The following is a 21,841-nucleotide window of genomic DNA, read 5'->3' on the forward strand; positions in this document are numbered from 1 at the left end:
TAAAACATTTAATTACAAAGTAGTGACAGGCTGAGGCTGTGACTGAGATAATGGTGGGCACGAGTCGCAGCAATGTCAGCACAGTCATCTGCATTACTTCCCAAAATGCGGTGACACAGACTTTGTTTGAAATTGTCAAAATATCCCTTTAATGACAAGCTGATGTTATTTATACTGTTACTTCACTTCCCTTGGGTGGTCACAATGAGGAAATGTATCGTGTTATTAAATTTATCAAAGTAGAATCAATGCAAAAATAATGACATACCATTGTTTCCGGTAAATACTTTAAAAAATACAGAGCTTTCAGCACTCTATCTTGAGGCTCAGCGGAGTTTCTCTCATGCAGTTGTGAAATCACAGTTCAGTTGCTATTTTTTACTTGGTAATTTCTGCTGCGCTGCTCTTCACTTACACATAAAGACATGAATCAGGTTTTTCTCAGACCATCATGGGCTCATATTTTGCCATCTGCTACAAAGGAAGGACCTGGGGCTTCCCCACATGGTGCTGGAACTGTGCATATTTATTCGAGGTGAAGTGTCTTTAATAGTTTTACCAGACACACAGTTGCTCCTGTTATTCCATTTTCAACCATTTCCATTTAAAAAAAAACAACTTAACTAGACAACTGGCATGCATCATTTTAATGTCAAGGACCCCTCAACTGATGCACATTAGGTTACAATCCCCATTTGATAAGATTTTGCTTCAGGGACCTTCATCTGAAGAGATTTTGGTTGTTTGGTTGAGTCAGACCGGAATTCGATAGATGTGAACTATGTCACAGCTGAGGAAAAAAATGCAAGAGGAAGTAAAACCGATTATCAGAATAGTCACTCTTATGATTCATATTGGGCTCATTTCTTTAGTGAATTAAGTAGTGAAAATAAACAATTGTCCATTTTGAGGGGGATCCCCTGGTACTCTCTCAGGGACCCCTGGGGAATTACCAGACCCCTCGGTTAAAGTGATATGAGACAAATAGACAGATGCAAGGATAGCATTAAAATGAATTGCATTAGTTTATAATAATAATACTAATAATACTAATACTAATAATAATAATAATTTAAAAAATAATAATTGACAGAGCATCAAAACATGTGTAACAGTATCTTCAAGATGAGTGATAGTTTTTGTGCCTTTTTGTTACATATTAATTCATTTGATTTCATGTGTTCAACAGTTAAATTGCACTTTTGTGGCCGCCTTAATTTGCAGAATGAGGGGTTTAATGCTGGTGTTACATACAGTATTCCTCATAACATTTTGTATTTGTTTTCATTAATTTGACGTTATTGGCATTGCTTGTTGGGATTCTGTTCATGATTGATGGACCCATACAGAATAATTACAGTATTGCTGTTAACAGCATCCATCCCAAGTGTCACCATAATCACCTGAGTACGATGATCGAGGGTTTGACCATGTGAGCTAGTATAGTATGGCGCTATTTAATGTTTTCAGTATATATCCAAGACACTCCTGTTTTCTGTCATCCACACCACTGTGAAAAACCGCGATTTTTCTACACATTTAAACCCCGAAAAGGAGCTAAAGACGACCCAGATGGGACTCGAACCCACAATCCCCAGCTCCGGAGGCTGATGCCTTATCCATTAGGCCACTGGGTCATTACGTGGCAATGAGTGGAAAATAACTATTATAAAAATGAATTTATGGGGCGAAATAAACGGCAAACTGTATTTTTGAGCGTCTAAAATTGAATTACGAGTTGTGAAAAGGCAAATATATTACCCACAGCAAAATAATTATTTTAGACATGGCCGCAATGTTCCACAGTAAGCCCTCCAGTTCACAAAATGTAGCAGCCCTATCTCGCGATACTAACAGCGGTTGCCTTTGACAACGGCTTTGTTGTCTGAAGCTTTTTGTTAACCCCGAGCTACGGGGAGGTTCTTATAGTTCCACTGACCAATCACAACTCAGAAAAAACCAGGGCGGTATGTACATGACGTCACACTTATTGTACAAAAAAAATTACAAGAAATCTGAAAGGTAAGCGCGTCGCACATGGTGTGTGGCAAAATGTACATTTTAAACATACGCGTAGTTATAGTAACAGTTTCAGTTGTTGTTTGTGCTTATAATTTAAGTGTTGTATCGTCGTTGTTGTGAATTTCAGCGGGTTTTTGGGGTGTTGGTTTAACACACAGGCTCCGTGCGCGACGGCCACATGGTGTTAGATAACCCGGCTTTGCCTTACGAGACGCGGCTAGCGCTAGCTTACAAAGCGCCTGCTAACTGTCACAAAGTCAAGCAAAGGAAGGAAGTGAAAGCAGCCGTTCGTCCGACCGTTGAGTTTTAACGTTGTTATTTTTCAACAGGGAGTGTTTGTACGTTGTTGGAATTGTCTCGTTCAACGGTCAGGAATGTCAGCTGGCAACGACAACGGAGCTCGACTCACCCAGTTCAAAAACAAAGGGAAAGATGTCAACGTAAGATCCGCAAGCAACAGCCGGCGTTACAACTGCAATTATGATGCAAACCGTAATAAATACCGTCTTATATTTGTATCGACTCCTTCAGGAGCTCAGGCGCAGGAGAGCGGAAGTCAACGTGGAGCTACGCAAAGCGAAAAAGGATGATCAGATCCTGAAGAGGAGAAATGTTCAAAGTCTACTGGAGGAGCCAACTTCTCCTCTCCAAGAGAAGGATCCCAACGCACAGGTAGACCACAGCTGATCTTTGGTCAGCTCCACATCTCTTGGTTGTATAATTTAGTCAGCCATGAATGAGCTACAACACCTAACACTACCATGGGAGACTAAGGGACTGTACTTGAGTTATTAGAGTAGGGGGACGGCTGGGGTGTGACTTTGCTCCTTTTTTGACATCATGTCTCTCCCTGAAGCTACAAATATTTATCCAAAATGCATGACCTACACCATAAATAACCACAGCTGAGTTTCCGGCTATGATAAATGGTGTGATTTGGGAGTTTTTAAGGAAAACATGCCTTTGAAACTCACTTTGGGGTTTGAGGGGTTCAGAAGATATTATTAAATACAAAATGTGACCATTTAAAGTTGAATATCCCTCCCCTAAGCTAAATTAAGCCATGTTAAAAAGAACATAACTTCCTACCAAGTGCTTAAAAAATACATAGATCTCTTCTCAGAAATAACAAACAGTCCCTAGGTCTAGCCAAACTGTAACAAAAATGTAATTAGTTTATGTTATCAGGGCTTTGGGTTTGCATTCAGTATCTAGTTTAGACAACTATCAAAGTTTTGTTCTTTTTAAAAAACAACAACAACTGTAATGACAATACAATTAGTATTGTCCTGATCCTGTAACCTTGTTATATTCCAAGCATGTTCCAGTAAATGTTGAGGGTTATTTTTAACTGTTCTTTGACCTGGGTTTACCGGGCAGATAAGTAATCTGCTTCTGTTACTGTTCCCACAGCCTCCCCAGCACTGGTCCGTGGAGGAGATTGTAGGAGGTGTACACAGCCAGAATATGGATCATCAGCTGCAAGCCACACAGGCAGCCAGGTAAAATCCTTTTGAAAATAACCTTAAATGATGTCACAAACTTGTTTCCATCTTGTTGCTGTGGCACTTGACACACACTGTGTACATGAAGAAAGATGTGGTGCATGCTTTTTTTCAGTCTTTTGCCATGTGGACAGCATCTCTGCCATATATTATTCAGAAATCATGATAAGATGTCCATCACTTACTAAAAGTTAGCTTTTAGGCATATTCTTTTGTGGATGTGTTGCTCTCTATTGAGAAGAAAATTAATTTGCTCCCAAACCTGTTAAACATGATAACCCTTGTGTTGCTGTTCAGCTAGTTGTTATTTTAATGGCATTTAACAGTTCTACAAGCTGCCTTGCATGAGTTTTTCCAAAATATGTGTATTTTTTTAAAGCTTCTTACATATTGTTATTGTACTTTATTTTTATCATTCTTTTTATATTTACTGTTTTTCTTTAATGGAGCCTCCCAGCAAAAATATGCCACACAATTGTACTTGTATAACCACAATGAAATAAACAGCTTGAATTGACTTTCTCTTTCCTTAAAGTTACTTTCCCTTTATTAACTCCCAAACATTGTTTTTCCCCTGATGTGCAGGAGGCTCCTCTCCAGAGAAAAGCATCCACCTATTGACAGCATCATTGCTGCCAACCTCATTCCAAAGTTTGTCACTTTTCTGGCATGCTCTGACTGCCCTCCTATCCAGTTTGAGGCAGCTTGGGCCCTGACCAACATTGCCTCAGGTACCTCAGACCAGACCACTGCTGTTGTGGAAGGAGGGGCCATCCCAGCCTTCATCAGTCTGGTGACATCACCCCACCCGCACATCAGCGAGCAGGCCATTTGGGCTCTGGGTAACATCGCAGGTACGGAAGGCTGACAACTCCCAACACACCTTTGTGTTTGTTACTACTTGTTTTACTTTTGTTGCTCCATTATGCACTGTTGTATTGTTAAGCTGATTTGCTTAGATAGTTGTGACCTGCAGATCTGTGGTTGATATTGTGGGTAACTTTGCTTCCTTTGTTTCGTCTGGAGGTGTTGCTCGTTTTGTCAGGGATTTTGAATCAATTTGAAAGGGTGTGTCCTACAAAACTTTAGTGTGTTGTTGACACAGCAAGTTCATTGTCCAAAGGTCAATCATGCGATAAGAAGGGACTCATGGTCTATCAGCGTATTAGCTCTGTTTATTTTTTTAGTCAGTCAGGGTATTGCAGCTGGGGCCTGTTTCAGAAAGCAGGTTTAACAAACTCTGAGTGCAACACTGAACTCTGAGTTGATTAAGTCTGAGATGAAAAGTAGAGTTTATAGTAAAAGAACAGCTGATCAGAGTTTGTTCAATCAACTCTGAGGATGGTCGCTCAAGCTTGTGCGTGCTGAATGCAAAAAGCCATCATCAATGGTGCTCCAATACTATGATTCTCCATGGCAACAGGTACATAAAAGGCAGAGCCTCTATTTTAAGTCATCATTAGTCATGGGGATAATTATTCATTGATCCGTCTCATCTATAAAGCTTCTTATTGATTTTACCATTAAAATTAATAGGATAACACATTGTGTGCAATAAACCTTTTAGTAGATCTGCTCTAACATACTGACAGCTGTCTGCAGTGATATAAAAAAAGACATACATTCAGAGGTTTGATTTGTGTCTTGATGCGGTGTAATATCTGAATGTGAGGTCAAAAATCGCTGTTCAGAGAAAGGACTGTCGGCGCATAAAACAGTAAATTTTGTCCTTAGTAAGAAACTAATAATAACCAGGATTTAGATGGTGATATACAGTAAACCTCCGCTAACTAATGCACCTGGATCCACATTTTCATCCGGACTGAATAAATGAGGAAATGAAACAGCGTGTGTGTCTCTGTGAGAGGGAGGAGACAGATACAAGGTTGCTGACTCAGATTTTAAATGATCTCTCTTTCTGAAACTGAAAATCCAGAGTTTCCCCTCATCTCAGGGTTTAGTTACGCAGAGTTTTTACTGAACCCCCTCTCTGAAACAGGGCTCAGATCATGATGAAAAAAAGCTCGGGTTTATTATCATTATTGAACACTGAAACTCACCCCACTGCTGAAGGTTCTTTCTGTGTAGGGCTAGCTCTGAAATGCTCAGCAAAATGATGCAGTTTTCATGTTAGGTAACCACTTTAGTGACTGACTGTAGTTGCATTTTCTCACGGTGTGCTATTTCCTGTTCTGAGTGCACTGCTGTAACCTGACTGTAAATGTCTACCCCTCACCCCCAATTCTAGGTGATGGATCCAACTACAGAGACCTTGTGATCAAACATGGTGGGCTGCAGCCACTCCTCGCCTTGTTGGCAGCCCCTGACCTGTCTGTGTTTCCTGTGAGTTTCCATCAAACACTAATTTAATGTTGTTTTTTTGTGAGACTTTTTGTTTTAGTTTCACTTATGCTCTGTTCAGATGGAAACATCCACCCTGTTTGAGAGCATGCGAGACATACAGCTGTTCACGCCTGGCATGGTGTAGTCAAATCAACTGGATCCAGCCATTGGGGTTATCTGTGCGTCTGTGGGCATACAGACGCATAGATAATCCTTTTTTCTTTACCATGTGTCGGCTGCGGTCACGCCTGTATTTAGAGCTGTGCATTCCAGATCTGATCGACTCCTTAAGAAGTTGTTACACCAAGGACGTGAACAGGCTTATTCTTTGCATCATCAAACATAAACACAATCAGCTCTTATCTAAAATGTATTTATTATTATTTATGTTTTTAGTGTTTACTGTGACTTTTGATGCCAGATAGATAATGTATTTTAACAAGATGAGCTGTAATAACCTGCCCACAACAAATTTAGTTTTGGTTTCGATTACTCTTCTGCAGTTTGGCTAATTGCTTATGTTCTTACAGAACAGTCCTAACTAAATACTAGTTCGCTGGAGACACATTTTAATGTCAACAAGGCTTATCTTGGCAAAATGTTTATTCCTGTTGAAAAGTTCATGCTCAGTTCAGAGGCATTTTACATGCAGCAGAGCGATCTGTAATTTGGCTTTGCTCATGCAACTTAGAAATGCTATTCGGTGATTTTACAGAACACTTATTAATTATTAAATCCTAATGTTAAAGTGGTTATGCCACAGGCTGTAGAGCAGGTCATCCACTATTGTTGGTTCCATCCTCGGCTGCTCCAGTCTACCTGTCGAAGTATCTTTGCCAAGCTACTGATACCCCAAATTACTAGTAGCGGCTGTTCTATGTGTGAGTGCATGTGAATGTCTAAGCTGAGTAGCAGGTGGCACCTTGCATGGCAGCCTCGGCCACCAGCGTGTGAATGTGTGTGTGGATGGATGAATGTGACACTGTGTAAATGCACTTTGAATGGGTGGAAGACTAGAAAGGCGTTAACCGTGTGCAAGTCTATTTACCAGCATATTTGCATGACGACTCCCACTGTAAAATATTTACCAAGCATTTACTTATATTGCTGTCATAAAAAAATACTTTTTCATTAAAGTCACTTACAGTTTTTTTGCATGCTAATGTTAAAATGAGCTCAGAACTGTCATAAATAATCATTACATATGAAAGTATGTTAATGTAATCATGAGTAATTGTATGAATGCATGATTCATCCATTGTCATGTTTAGGTACTTTTGAAGGCCTCTGAGTCCTTCAGTGTCTGCATGTTTCTTTAGGTTGTTGGTGTGTCTTTGTTCATGTTCGTGCTGTACCAAGAGCTTCGCACATCTGATTTATGTTCTCATGAAACCTATATATTCATTGAAGATCAATTGTGCCTCTTTGATGTTTTAAAATGAACTCTTGGCTCACAATACACCCTACCAGTCTGGCTATCTGCGCAACGTCACCTGGACGCTGTCCAACCTGTGTCGGAACAAGAACCCAGCTCCTCCTCTGGCGGCGGTGCAGCAGCTGCTCCCAGCCCTGGTGCGCCTCCTTCACCATGACGACAGGGAGATTCTGGCTGACACCTGTTGGGCCGTGTCCTACCTGACCGATGGGTCCAATGAGAGGATAGAGGTGGTGGTGCAGGCTGGCCTGGTGCCCCGCCTGGTACAGCTGCTCGCCTGCGGGGAGCTCTCCATTGTGGTACGTGGTGTCAAGTTTGAAACTGAAAATCAGGCTTATGCTGTTGTTGAGTACATCGTCAGTGTCTTAAAATCCTGCTGAATTCTAACATGAACACACACACAGAGTTAATGTTTTAAATCTTATCAACTGCCGTCGCCATCATTCATCCTATGTTATTTCGAAGTTGTGATTACAGGACATTGACATGCTCTTCCTCACCTCTCAGACTCCAGCCCTGCGGTCACTTGGCAACATTGTGACCGGGACAGACGAGCAGACACAATGTGTGCTCAACGCAGGTGCCCTGGCGATGTTCCCTGGACTGCTGCGCCACCACAAGCCCAATATCCAGAAAGAGGCAGCCTGGACAGTGTCCAACATCACTGCTGGCAAGGACACCCAGATCCAGGAGGTCATCAATGCAGGCCTGATACCCACACTGGTGGAGATCCTCCAACAGGTCAGAAGACAGAAAGTACACAGAAATAAAAAATCTAGCAGGATTGTTACAGTAAGATTTATTAGTTCTTAATGAGTTGAGTTATATTTTATTGATGAGTGTGGAGGAAATTGTTTTCTGCATTTTACTCATCCTTAATGCTTTTCTTGAACAATGTAGAGCCACAGGGCTTTCCTCATATCTAACATATATATGAATATCTATATACTGCATCGAGAACAGAATCACTGAGATGTCCAGTTTTTATAATATAATAAAATACAGTTTGCCTTTTGCCCAACTTGCTTCTGACCTGCTGTGGATTATACATAGTTTGCTTATTATATGAACAAATAAGGACACTTTCTGTGGAACTAATTTATGGTAATTTCACATTTATTTCATGAAGACACACTAAGAATATCTTAAGTATCTGTAGTTTCTCTCTTTACTTTTCTCTGGCCTAAAACAGCATGTCTTTTCTGTTCAGGGAGACTACAAGACTCAGAAGGAGGCAGTGTGGGCTGTCACCAATTACACCAGTGGTGGCACGGTGGAGCAAGTGGCTTACCTGGTCCAGTGCAATGTGCTGGAGCCTCTCCTCAACCTGCTGACAGCCAAAGACAGCAAAATCATCTTGGTCATCCTGGATGCGGTCTACAATATTTTGCAGGTATATTGCCAAAACTCTGCTGCTGTAATTTGTCATGGTTATAAACCTACAAGGTTGCAATGAAGTTTTAAAGGCACTATTTAATTTCTTTATTTCTAATAAGATGAGGAAATAAGGGAGACAAATTTTGGATCCAGTTTCTTTAGATTTATTTATCACGTACAGTGAGAGATGAGCAACTTGATGAGCCAACCTGTATAAGTTTGCTACATAAGGGATAATGCCCAACGAGGTGTCCATTTTTAAGGAATTAATTGACGACTGGCAGGCCAGAGCCGTCACACATTTTTTTTACAAGCCAGAACAAAGTTAATTCAGATAAAACATGCAAAAACACTGGCAAGGTCCTTTTTAGACAGTGACATACAAAGTAAAATTGTGCTAAGATTTTGGCATGAGAAGAAAAATACACTTAAAATACAAACTGTCTTTGAGGGATTGGGATTTGATGGTAGACTGCTGCCTCGAACTGCAGGAGAGAAAATGTTTGAAACACATTTTAGAGAAATTAGCTCTTTAATGTACCATTCCAGAGTCCTCTGCCAGCAGACATTTGTTTTCAGGTCCCGGGGAAATGGAGATTAACACTGTGGCTTTCTGAGATTAGGAAACATGAAGATTTGCAAAATTTAATCTTAGTCACATTATAGGCTGAATGACGCAGATGGATTCCTGACAGTCACAGATTAAAACGGCTGGTCACCGGTTCGTCTCTTGGCGAGGGAACTATTAGTCTCACAGTTTTTCTCCTTTCTCCACAGATGGCTCACAAAACTGGTGACATTGATAGACTGTGCCTGATGATTGAGGAGTTGGGTGGTGTGGACAAGATCGAGGCTCTGCAGTCCCATGACAACGAAGCTGTCTACAAGTCCTCTCTCAACATCATTGACAGATTCTTCTCTGAAGAGGTAAGTGTGACTGGGGACAGAGGTTTCTCCAAATGAACCATGCCAAAACCGTGGCAAAATTTTAGTATATTAGTCCAGTGGGCAAAGGTGGATCATTCAGAGAGAGAATGGTAAAGATGACGACAACAACAATAATCAACACCGATGTTGACATCACCCTTAGACAGAGATTTGCATACACATGCAACTTGAAGTACAAATTCTGTATGACTGCAGGGGCTTCGTTTGAAAAGTTTAGAGTTGATTTTTGTTTGTTTTTCAGGGGCCCCACAGATGCTTAAAAAGTTTAAAAATGCATTGAATTAATGAATTTATAAATAAGGCCATATTTGGTTTTAAGCTGATTCAAATTAATCTTTCAGAAGTCTTAAAATGCTCAGACATGGGAAGTAGGATGTTATGAATTGTTTTCTTCTGATTGCATTGTAAAATCTTTCAATAATTGCTAACATCTATTTTTCAGTTATTTGATTTAATAAATTCCCTTCTTCTAAACCTGTCGTGATGGGAATCTGAACATTGGAATCTCACATGCAAAGTGAGAAACACAAAATCACCAAGAAAACTTTTCCGGAAGAGCCAGATATTTCCCAGTTGTGTTTGTAGATCTAACAAATACTTTTATGATAATATAATAAGTTTGTCATCTTTTATGTGTTCCACTCTAAAAAGTGTTTAAAATTTTGACATAAATAATTAAAATTTTTCATGGGACAAAAAAGTCATTTTTATCTTATAATAAAATGAAATTAATATTCCATCAATTTTTGTTATTCTAAAATTAGTCATATAAAACTTTATTCCAAGTGGCATTTAAACAGTCTTAAATCTAACTTGCCTTAACCCTCGTATCTGTTAAGTCTCTGTCTTCAAAATGCACATATTTGCTGATTTTGCCATGGACTTTGTCAAAGAATGTTGCTCAGTGTGATTGTATGGTTTGTTACAATTGTGATACTATACACTTCCTTTAATAATACAAGCCGAATAGAAAGATTGCAGGAAGTGAAGGACTGGCAGAACCAGTATGACTACATTCATAATTATATGACTCATTCCCACATTAAATGACAACAGTCTTGGCAGGTTGGCAGGAGTGTTATGCAACAATACAGGAGCCTGTGCTAGGTCTCGGCTGGTTTCTGCAACGCTGCCTTCAATTTAATGCTCAATTTAATGTTTCATGGGTATTTTTGTTTTTTCTGGTGAAATCACTGACAAAAGTCGTTGAAATTAAAACATTCTGTTCCCTTCAATGTTACTTATTTCGCAAGAGACCGTTTCTTGGCTGACAGAAATGGTTTGAGTCCACAGAATCTATCTTAATCCATTTCCATGAAATGATCCCCAAAACATGTTAAGACTCGGTTAATCCTCTAATGCTTCTCTCCTCCTGTTGCTCTTGTCTTTCAGAATGAAGATGATGAGTCTGTGGTTCCTGAAGCCTCAGCAGACTGCTACAACTTCCAGATCCCTGAAGATCAAAGCACTTTTCAGTTTTAACACGTCCAACTTTCACTTTGTAACATAAAAAAAAGAACATTCATAACTTGTTGATATTTTTGTATTTTTTTTTAGACATTTCATCCTTGTTCGTGACAATACAAGGACAAAATATCCCTGTTTTAAAGACATATTTGTAAATAAATATTACTCATGGATACGTTTTCTTTTTCTTGATGGATGTTAATGATTTGAGCAGGCTATGAACAATAGAGGAATGTGCCTGATTTATTTAGTGGAAAGATGTGAGGAAGGTCAGGCGTCAAGAATGAAAAGGTGATTCTGTGTCCATGTCACCACTAGGTGACACTGTAGTTGCTCTGTATGGTATGAGGACCCTGTTGTGTCTATAGTACATTGTAAGCTATTTTATGAATGAAATCTACCTTTCAGTGCATTCACACTATATGGCCAGAGAGGCTTAGGTTGCTCAAAAGGAAACTCAATGTCAAAGTCATTTTCTTCGCTGTAGACCTGAAGTTATCTACCCTCAGGAAATTTTTGTATTATGCATCAATTTTTTTTGTTAATAGGATAGACCTTAAGTATAATGACGCCTTATAACTTTTTATGTAGGTTTATGATTGTGACTTTTTAGCTCCTCTTGGCGGCACCATGTATACCAGAGACATTACGTGTAAGGATATGCTTAATAGAATTAAGTAATTGTGGCCCTAACAGTATAAAATCGATAGATGAGTCTCCCAAAAGCTTTAATGCTCACTTTTACAGTTACCCCGCTCTCAACAGATCCAGCTCTTCCTTGGCATCGTTAATCGATAATTCATACTCAATATTATTGTATTTAGACTATATTTCTAACTAATCGCTGGAACTGTGTAGCTCGTTCAGTCTGCATAAACTGTATCAAGGTATCCAAATTTAGGCTAGATAAAGACGACTATAAAATTCAAAGTAAAATCAATTGATGATTTATGCCACTGTAGCCAGACAATAATGGCCTTTAATGATATGTTCATTATATTTTAATGGTGTATGTATAAAAAAACACGACTTTGTATCTTGTATGTAGTCAGTTTTAAGAAAATATAGATCATATGTTCGATAGTGCTTTTATTTTGAAAAAATAGACCGGACGTGCTCTTGTATTGTCTTCCTCTTTCTGCCTGCCTGCAGTAGTTCAGTCTCCACCATCATCACGACTAACTTCAGTTGAAGCAGCACTGGTTTAGCAGACGCCTGTCTGGATGGAGGGCAAACCGTCCACCTGATTTATCTCAGTACCCGTGGCTCGTAGCGTCAAACGGCATTTTGAACGGAATTATTTGCATTTATTTGTACGGAAAAAGAGCTGAAGTGAGAGTGTTATTCTGGCGATGTAATTATGACACCATTATATTGCATACACAGTCCGTGTGATTTGCTATGGTGATACTACAAGCTACCACAAGCTAGCACAGAGGGATTGTTTTGGGAGATACCTTTTGAGAAACCCATACGCTCACACATGAATTAGACGCTTTTTGTGTTTTGTTTTTTTATCAAGCTGGAACACAAAGGGGAATGTCTAGCCAAGGAGTTAGGAGAAATGGCCCAGTAAAGCTGCGGTTGACAGGTAAGCAAATTTAAACCCCCTCCTGCGAAACGTTAGCAAGTTGCCCTGCGAGCTAACCAGGCTAATATCTGCGACTGGTGCCGCTGGACACTGGCGCATGTGTTTTGTATGATATAAAAATGTTTTGGTCATATTCCGTCATATCTTATTTTTTACGCACTTAATTGCTTTATTTTTACTTACGTGGATGTAACCTACGCTAACAGACTAAGCAGCATCGAAAGACAAGTCAATGAGCCTTGCCCGTTAGCAAACATTAGCTGTGACAACAACGCTGTTTGTGCTGCGTTTACTTAGCTGGCTAACGTTAGTAATATATTTGTCTCAAGTGTTAGTTTAGATTATATATTTAAGCATAAAATCCGCAAGTTTGAGCTAATGCCCGTCTGTTCTTGTAGTCTTGCAGTTTAATTTGGGTGGTTGCTTTTTAACTGTATGTCCGTGTCGTCAGTGAAACAGAAGAAGTTGCATCTATTCATCAATCATTAGGGCTTGTCCTCTTCTGTGTGGCCACGCTCCAGGAACATTTCAGGACAAACTGTGTTTGGCTTTATACTTGTGCTGATCGCATTAAAATTGTTTCGAAAAATCTTACTGCATAATCTTTTGCCATTCCCAAATGGCCTTGATGTAGTTAGATAATGACCATAAATGTGCTCTATAAAGATGGGAAGTGATACAACATAGTAGAGATAAACCATTACGTGTTACACTGATTTATTTGCAGCATATGCATTTTTATGACAAGCTGTGGTCTGACTAGGAGGGAGCAGGTATTTGTAGCAATTTATGTTTAACCTGCATAAGTAGATTTATCCAGGGAGCAGATTTCCAACCCATAACCCTATCATCCTGTGGTGGCATCCACAGCAAATTATAAATCTGATGGTGTACAGAGAGTACAGCCCTTAAACTGAAGAAGAGAAGAGAGAACATAAGATTGTCCAATTTGAAGAGGCATTTTTGCTTGTATTGGTGAAAGACTACTATTATTCTTTTAAGAATCACAATAGCATCAGTATAAAATTTAATTTGCACAACTTTACGACAGGTGTCCTATCATGAGATTTTTGTTCGGCTAAGCTACATCATATGAATAGGCGTTCATTTAAAGAACAGCAGGTTCATTAATGTAGAAAGGTGGAGTACCATAAAGAAAAACGAAATCTCAAAGCTCAAAAAGCTACCCTGCTCGCCTGCCGTGGGTCTCTTTTTTTTCCCCCCTCCATATGGGGAATGGTTTTAAATGGGCTGCAGTGGTCTTCAGACGGAATCCCAGGAATGTGAAACCTCAGAGAGGAAATGTGAGTCTTTCCCGATTATAGACACATCCTCTGTCTGTCCTTCACTAGAGAGAAAGGGTAAGGGATATATGTATGTGTGCATGTGAGGAGAGAGAAATTGGGGTACATATGGCAGAGAGCGACCAGAATTGCTGCTCACACAGCGACAGTCAGTGATGCTGTCTACATTTAGACCTCTGCATTCATTTGAACTTTACATGTGTGTTAAGTTGTGGCTCCACTAGATTTATATGTCTGAGACCGTGTGCATTTAGACCTAACACTGCATACCAATCAAAGTCCGGTTTTACTCTTTCTGTGGTCTCTTTCATACTTTGCATGTTTTTTTTTGGTCATAGAGAATTCAAATTTTGTACCAAAGCTTGTATCTAAGGAAGTTGTTTTACATTATAACAGATTTTCTCAGGGTTTGGGTTTTGTGTCCATGGAACGGTTTACTTGATAAGTGATATGAATTATCGGTAAGGGTTGTTATAATAAGCATGCCCTCAACGTTTAAAATTAAACAATGCCCAGACTGATATGATAACAGTGTGTGTTTGAAATCAGATTCAGTCAATAAGAGCTACCTGTCATGCTGGTTAGTGACTTGTTTAAGTACCCTTTGAATGCAGGCTATATGCCATCTGTAGCCTCATACCATTTCTGAGCTGCTATCCCTGGTGACCGCCACATTTCCTCTAAGCGTGAACCAAGAAAATCACATGAAATATGGGTCTGTAACAAACAGAATCTTTGGTTCAGTATGCCACATTAATTGTGTTACATCACTATGAATTTCAAAGTTATGATAATCTTTCTTCTTTATTGTATGCTTAATCTCCAGCTTTGCCTGTTTCCTTGATGTGGCTACAGGTCTTTGCAGAAGCAATGTCAGTGCTAATTATTTTGCTGTCAGTGCTGCTAATAACACTGACCAGTTTTCAACTGGGAAAAGTTCCTCCTGTAGAGGCTCAAGGTTTATTTATGTGCATTTTGCTATTTCAGCCACAAGTACACACTGCAGTATATTAAGCAATGCCCAGCAATTTTCTCAGAATCAAGTCTTATAAAGAAAAAAAAACAGTATTGGTTCTGCAGATGCAAATTAGAACTTAAACTATTGATTATTTTCACTGTCTATAAATCCTTCAGTTATTTTCCATATTCATTGACGAGTTGTTTGGTCTATCAAATGTCAGAAAAAGGTGAAAAATATCAATCTGCATTTCAGAAACCCCAAGATGTTGTCTTTAAATATCCCGTTTGTCTAGCTGGAATCAGAAAACTTTACTTTTTTTCCCCTTAGAAAATTACTCAAACTGAATAATTGGTGGAATCAGTTGATGATTCATTTTGTTGACAACTACTCAGTCAATTGTTGCATCTCTGATAAAATCAAATCTCAGCTCCAATCATTTTTATACTTGGTCTGTGTTCTTTATGATGATAAAAAGGCGACTGGCTTTGTTCTTTAAATTTCCCTCAACCAAAGTGAAGTTTCTTCTATATATGAGACAGCTGAATTCGAAGTGTGCTGTTATAGTTTGCCACCTTAACTTGGATCTCCTCTCGTCAAGGCATTGGATTAGAATATGTGTAGGGTGGGTTTACGCACTCAGAGAGCAGGATTAGGACCCTATTCATCCCAAGTTTCCTCACGCCTCACTGCATTTAAATGCCACCTTCTAGCTTCTCACAAAGGCATTTTTGCAGCTCCTCCTTATGCCTGGAACATTTATCTGGGACAGCTGCTCTTTGATGCTTAAATTAATAATAATAAAAAAACATCCTAGCTTCAGTTCGCTGGTAGGCGGCATGTCGCTGTGTCCCCACAGAGCTTGCTGCCAAGCTTGTAAAAGCGAGCAATCTTGGATTTTGAGAGCTGTTATTGCTAACACTGCAGGGAGCCGACACTGGCGTAGTTCCCTCTCTGTCTCCTGCGCAGGGAGAGCTGGTGTGTGATTTACTGAAATCGAACTGGAACAGGGTGTTTTTCCTCAATCTGCTTCACTGAATGGAATCTGGAGTTTCTCAAAGGTGAATGGCATGAGATGTACAAAGGGATGAATCCCATTTCTCACCCCCTTTCCAGAGATGGCCTCTTGGCTGCGACATGTGGTTGCTGCCTGCACTGTGAGGAAGGAGTCTGTCTATGTGATCCATTTCCCCCATTAGCCTCCAGTTGGCATGCAGCAAGCAGGGAACGACTGGAAGAATCATCTCAGGATTCTTCCTGTTTAGTGTGAGCACGACATGCGGGCGAGCAAGGAAACCTTCATGTACAGTTTTCATCTGTTGTCATGCTTTGTGTGTGTGTCCGTCATTCTAACATTTTAGGAGCCTGGTGCTGAAGCTTATGTGTGTCGAAGGGGGGCGGGGGGGTGGGGGTGTGGGGGTAAAACCAGGAAGCTGGTGATTAAGATAAAGATCCAGCCTCCGTCCCTGGCCTGGCTTTAGCACCGAGCCAGACTGCATTTCATGGAAGTTATCAGGGACCACTGTCTCAGCATTCACTGTCAGCTCTCAGAAAGTACAGCTGTGTGTGTCAGCTTGTTTATTTGTGTGTGCAAGCGCAATGTTTGTGTTCTTAAAACAGAAGACAAACACACACTCTCAGGCACACAGAAACACACAATTGAGCTTACTGTCAGCATGGCATGAGGAGCTAAATTAGGGCTGTCAGCTTTCAAAAATATTAGGAATGAATGTGGGCTATGGTGACGGTGAGAAGCTGACGAGACATGTCCAGTTTGAAGTTATGTTGCCCATATGGAGTAGGAAGACAATTGTGCATTATGGATAAGCTTCGTTCATATTAAAATTTTAGGAGAATTAATAAATTTGTGCTGAGAAATACATTTGTCTTGTTAAATGATTAATATTTACCGCCTTTTTGCTTTAAGTAGCCTGAATTTTTGTAATCTGGCAGATGTGTTACACATAGTTAGGGATGGGTGATATATAGAATAAACTCTATATGTTGCAGCTTGTTCCACATTGGATGTGCAAAATGACTGTCACCCAGTTCGCACACATCAAGTATACATTGTCATTTTATTGTTTTTAGGTCACTGGCACGAGACTTGCTTCAGTGGTTCGATTCTCTCGCTCTGTCGCCCTCTCTCTCACACAGACACTCGCACACAAAGAAAGACTCACAAATATGGAACGGCACATACATTCTTCCACCCACTGGTAATGTGTAAGCAGGCGAGACTTGTGTTTGTCTATCTGCAGGGCTCCAGACTGCAACTATTTTTTAAATTTCATTTTGCAACCATAAAACGCCACTGGGACTTTCATATACTATTATTATATGAACTAGAGAGCAGTTCATGTCTTTCCAGCTCACAGTGAATAAATCATACGGTGTAACTGCGCTGCGGTAACCGTTTAACTTAATGAGTTTAGTGTGAGCAGGTGAGGTGTGTGTTTGAGTATCTGCAGGGCTCCATACCACGGTAATTCAATCATATTGAGCAAAAATTGTTAATATATGAACAGGAGAGTTGTTGGTTTGTTTCCAGCTCACAGTGAATAAATCCTCACTTTTAAAAAGACAGCGGCGACAGTCCAACTTTCAGCGAACGCTTCAAGTTCCCAGAAAAAACTTCGACACTTCGAGTCAGAGATGAGCTGTGTGCTTCAGTGTAAAAGCACCCGTGGCTCTGCTTTGATTTATTTTATTAAAACAATACTTTATTTAACGTTATTATGGCAGTACTTTTTAAAACTTTATCATCAGTATTTTATTCAACTTTATTATAACAGCACTTTATCAAGTTTATTAAATGGCAGTAGCTACTTCATTTAACTTTATTGTAACCGTTGTTCATTTAATAAATTAGAATTTTAGTTGTCTAAAGTAGTTCCGAGTAAGTTTCAAAATATCAAGATACATATTGTGTATCGCGACACAGCCTAAAAATACCACAATATTATTTTTACGTCATATAGCCCAGTTCTTGCTCCTTTGTATTTAAACTCAGTCTCCCTACTCATCTCTGACACACTTCTTCCTCACATGGATGAATTAGGTTGGTAGTATTATTTCTGTTTGCCAGGTTTGTTGGCTAGCCTGTATGATTTGAATAAAAGCTGATTACATAATGGTAGTCACATTTAATCAGCACATAGTGAGCTGCTGGTAGCATGGGGACTTGGACTGTGTATGAGGTGTGATTTGTTTTGTTACGTCTATGCTTTTTCTTTTCCAAGTGCCCCCTCCCCCCTTTAAACAATACAGAGTTTTGACAGTTGAAAATGTGGACCAGAGTTAGTGATTATGATTCATCAGCACACAATGGACATGAGTCATACTGTGACGTGTTTGTGGTGTTGCTCTCTGTATTATGTATCCCGGCACCAGCTTAATTTAGGAACAAGCAACGCTCCAGCAGAAAGTGCAGTTTGACCCAGTTATGAGGCAATTAATAGACACTGCTCAAAGTTCCTCATTCCTGCAGAAATAGCCTCTAAGATACTTGGCTTTTCTGAGGATTTTAACTGAATTTATCCACATTTTTGCTGCCCCACAAACATTGAGAAATATCTTTGCCTTGGAAATATCATCTGCACCAATGACATTTTTGATTAACTGGTGAATTTACACAAAACAGAACATCTGGCCTCCAAAGATGAGAGGAGGTAATCTGCTAATGTGATGCACATTCAAACAGCATACAGATGGGCTCATGTAGAAGGTTGCTCATAAACCGGAGCTATCCAGACACTCATAAGTAAGCCTTAGCTGTTCAGTATGCATCTCATATCTCTGCTTCAACACACAGAAAAAGCAGTGCGTTGTTTGGGGAGGGCAGCGGGCGATTCGTCTCTGCAGTCCACTGCCTTTTTGAAGTCTGAGGTTCAGTGCTTGTGCTGTTTAAGACAGCATGCACAAAAGTATGATGTGTTCAAGCCTACATGCTCATTTCCACACTGCTTTCCTCTGGAGCCAGATACTTACTTGACTTGACTCCTTGTTTCTCTGAGCTTGTCTGTCAATGTGATTTCTAAATATGCAGTGTAGCACAATGTGTTATGCATCGTTTTCAGACGTGTGTGAGTGTCAGAGCATAGATGTTTGTAACGTGGAGTGTGTGTACTGTACATTCTTATTTGGTGACCTGTGTGTGTGTGTGTGTGTGTGTTTATGTACTTTAGCTGAAACATTTTAAATTTGCTCTGCTGAGACAAGACAGCAGCCCAAATGTGGCCGTCCCCCACAGCTGCTGTCAGCCTCTCTGTCACCATCTCTCTCTCCATCAGCACATCTCATGTTCATTTTTTTTCTCTCCTCCGATAATATGTTTTCCAACCTGTTAAAGTCTTCTCTTGGAACCCTGACACACCATACCGATGCATCAGTTTATGAGAAGCATCCATCGAGTGTGCTTTAGCATGTTTGATGTGTTTCTGTTCGGACCCTACAGTGGTGGAGCAATGCATGCCATCCTTGTCTTAAGGCCATGACACACCGAGCCGACGGTCAGCCATCGGCACATGTTGGGTCGACAGCAAGTGCCCGCAGCGCTTGTTGTCAGGGTGTGTCCCGAAATGTAGGCCCTCGATGACCCTCACCAACTTTTTTTTTTGTTCAACTCAGCATGCTTAATCAGTGGCGGCGGCCATGGAAATAGTTGGTTAATGACATCACTCTGATAGGTCATTCAGCTAAGTGCAAGAGAAACAGAAGGGAAAAATGTAAACAAACGGTTAAAGTTAAGAGGGAGTGAGGTGAAAACAAACTTGTTATATGAGGTAAGCTTGTTTTTCTTCTGCCATTGCGCTCTTAACAAACATTTCCTGGTGGTTGGTGGTGTTATTCATTGGCATACTGAGTTGACTGGCTAACTAGCGGTAGCTGGCTTACTGGCGGTCTTCCGTTCTCCCGTTCTTAATGATGAATACAGATGACTGCTGTCTGATGGTATGGAGGGGAATCTCCTCTCAAGCAGGTGCAGAACATATGTGCTGGTTGGCCATTAGGTTGGTGTTCCTGTGCAACTCTTTGGCCTAGACACGGTGACGAGAAGACGATGCAGCAGGGGGCTTTAGTTGTCACTAGATCTCGTATGTCGTGTCGGCTTGGTGTGTCACGGCCTTTATCTGCAGCTCTCTCCATTACTCTTGTAGGTGACTCCATCTTTCAGCTTCGGCGTTTCATTTGGACTTGCTTTAGTGAGACGGACTTGCATGCCAGTCGGCTTGTTGTGCTAACCTCAGCAGATGTTGCTAACATTGGTTTCCCCATCATGTGCATCATGCTACATACCATGTATTCTGTGTAGGGAACTGGGAACTGTGTAGCTGTAGTTTGGTACCAATATATAAACCATTACAGCTGGAGATCTCATTAAATGTGATGGAAGTTAATATCACATGAGAGAAATGGACAACTATGCATTATTTATATGCTTTTTAATATAATGCAGCTGATGTCATCTAATTACAATAAAAGTATGATTTTGAAGTTAGAGCACTGGGTAGTAAATCTAACACTAGTGGGAATTCTGGCACAAGAAACACCCCCTCACACTGACAATATGCAGTGTTTCTGATTTTAATCGGGCGCATTTAAATGCTGAAACACCTAAGGTTGTCAGTCGATGTTTGAATCTATTGCCGTCTGTGGCAGAAGTCAGTGCTGGACTCTTTGATAAAGCATAAACTAGTCTTAGTTTATGGGATGCATGCCTTTGTCTAAAAATGCATACTCTGAATAATTGGGCTATTAATGACCTTTGTTTCATTTGCAGTGAATGATTTTGCTGAGTCACCTGACTGTGAATGAATTATCATCTAGCCTAAATATTCAGCAATATAGATTAGTCTGGTTGCACAGTCCCAGAGATGATGCTCTTGAATCTGTGTGTGTCTGAATGTCTGCTTATCTGCTTCATCTTGCCTCGGGCGTTTGGGGTCACTGTGCTGTGGTTAGGTTTTGTAGTGCAGTACAGAGCTCTATACCCAAACTTCCTCCAGCTCTGTTTAGTCTACATCACCAGCATGTACTTCAGTTGACCGCACACACGCATGCCCGCACACACACACACACACACACACACAAACACACACACACACACACACACACACACAGACACACACAGTACACTGGTTCTATACACTCATTCAGTGTTAACGTGGCCATGGTCATCATAAGGAAACGTTTATATTCATTTTGTGATGCAGCTGTTCCAGCTGTATTTACCCTATGTGTTATCAGTACATCTAAAAGGAACATACAGTGGTTAACAGTTTTCAGATGCAGCAGACCACACAAAAATATGTTGCATGTTGAGTTTAATTTGTAGTAAAAACATGAGGAATTCTCACTGCTCATGTGGTAATCCCAGACAAATTTCTATATTTCAAGATCACAGATCTCCACTTAACCTCCCCAAGAGAAGCAAAACCTTTTTACCTTTCATTCACATAAAAGTGAAATGTATAATGTTCTTTTAATCTAGATTTCTTTTTTTCATAATAATCTTTAAAGTATGTATTATTGTTTCTTTGCATGTGTGCATGAGTTCTTTGAAAACAGAATTTCTGCAGAAACAATTCTTATGTATACTCTTAATATGTGTGCACGTTGATGTTCCTGCTGTGTGATTACAGATTATTATGGCCCAATTGCCAAGTGCAGCACCTTTTCAACTCGGTTGCTTTATTGCTGAATGTTACTGCATGTGACACACTAGTGCGATGCTATCAAAGCCTAGGAATGTGGATTATCAATAACAGGATTTGTTTTTGAATGACGGGCATCTTTATGGTTAGGGCATCTTTGTTTTGACACTTGCTTAGCCAGCATCACACTTTGTATAATACTTAATAACTGCAGAGTAGTTAAGATTGCCTTTTA

At 40.1% G+C, this 21,841-nt stretch overlaps 2 protein-coding genes and 1 non-coding gene across 4 annotated transcripts in view; 2 read left to right on the forward strand and 1 right to left on the reverse strand.

The window, feature by feature from the left end:
* Positions 1-1,564: 1,564 nt before the first annotated feature.
* On the reverse strand, positions 1,565-1,637 carry trnar-ccg. The gene has a single exon. It is a non-coding gene; the product is annotated as a tRNA-Arg (tRNA).
* Positions 1,638-1,989: 352 nt separating this feature from the next.
* LOC121942536 (importin subunit alpha-1-like) lies at positions 1,990-11,270 on the forward strand. Of its 2 annotated transcripts, XM_042485770.1 has the most exons (11): positions 1,990-2,022; positions 2,352-2,462; positions 2,554-2,694; positions 3,436-3,524; positions 4,113-4,381; positions 5,776-5,870; positions 7,341-7,604; positions 7,813-8,046; positions 8,516-8,698; positions 9,460-9,609; positions 11,023-11,270. In XM_042485770.1, the coding sequence occupies exons 2-11, from the start codon at positions 2,397-2,399 to the stop codon at positions 11,110-11,112; spliced, it is 1,581 nt and encodes a 526-aa protein (XP_042341704.1). In that variant the 5' UTR covers positions 1,990-2,022; positions 2,352-2,396; the 3' UTR covers positions 11,113-11,270. The 2 variants fall into 2 exon arrangements, with proteins under 2 accessions (XP_042341704.1, XP_042341701.1); XM_042485767.1 differs by lacking the exon at positions 1,990-2,022 and having other exon boundaries at positions 2,057-2,462.
* A 1,016-nt stretch (positions 11,271-12,286) lies between these two features.
* The window catches only part of LOC121941845 (E3 ubiquitin-protein ligase SMURF2), a 77,490-nt gene continuing 67,935 nt past the window's right edge, over positions 12,287-21,841 (forward strand). Inside the window, exons 1-2 of the mRNA XM_042484748.1 lie at positions 12,287-12,429; positions 12,620-12,688. Of these exons, the coding sequence (XP_042340682.1) occupies positions 12,637-12,688 (52 nt within the window). The 5' untranslated portion in view covers positions 12,287-12,429; positions 12,620-12,636. The remainder of the gene's footprint in view (positions 12,430-12,619; positions 12,689-21,841) is intronic.

The sequence above is a fragment of the Plectropomus leopardus genome, chromosome 4, assembly GCF_008729295.1.
Source record: "Plectropomus leopardus isolate mb chromosome 4, YSFRI_Pleo_2.0, whole genome shotgun sequence".
Lineage (NCBI taxonomy): Eukaryota > Metazoa > Chordata > Actinopteri > Perciformes > Serranidae > Plectropomus > Plectropomus leopardus.

Bases quoted from the DNA above. Each gene is read 5' to 3' on its own strand.
- LOC121942536 (XM_042485770.1), top strand. From the start codon at position 2,397: ATGTCAGCTGGCAACGACAACGGAGCTCGACTCACCCAGTTCAAAAAC. The intron at 5,871-7,340 runs GTGAGTTTCCAT...ACACCCTACCAG, and splicing joins CTGACCTGTCTGTGTTTCCT to TCTGGCTATCTGCGCAACGT. The intron at 9,610-11,022 runs GTAAGTGTGACT...CTTGTCTTTCAG, and splicing joins ACAGATTCTTCTCTGAAGAG to AATGAAGATGATGAGTCTGT.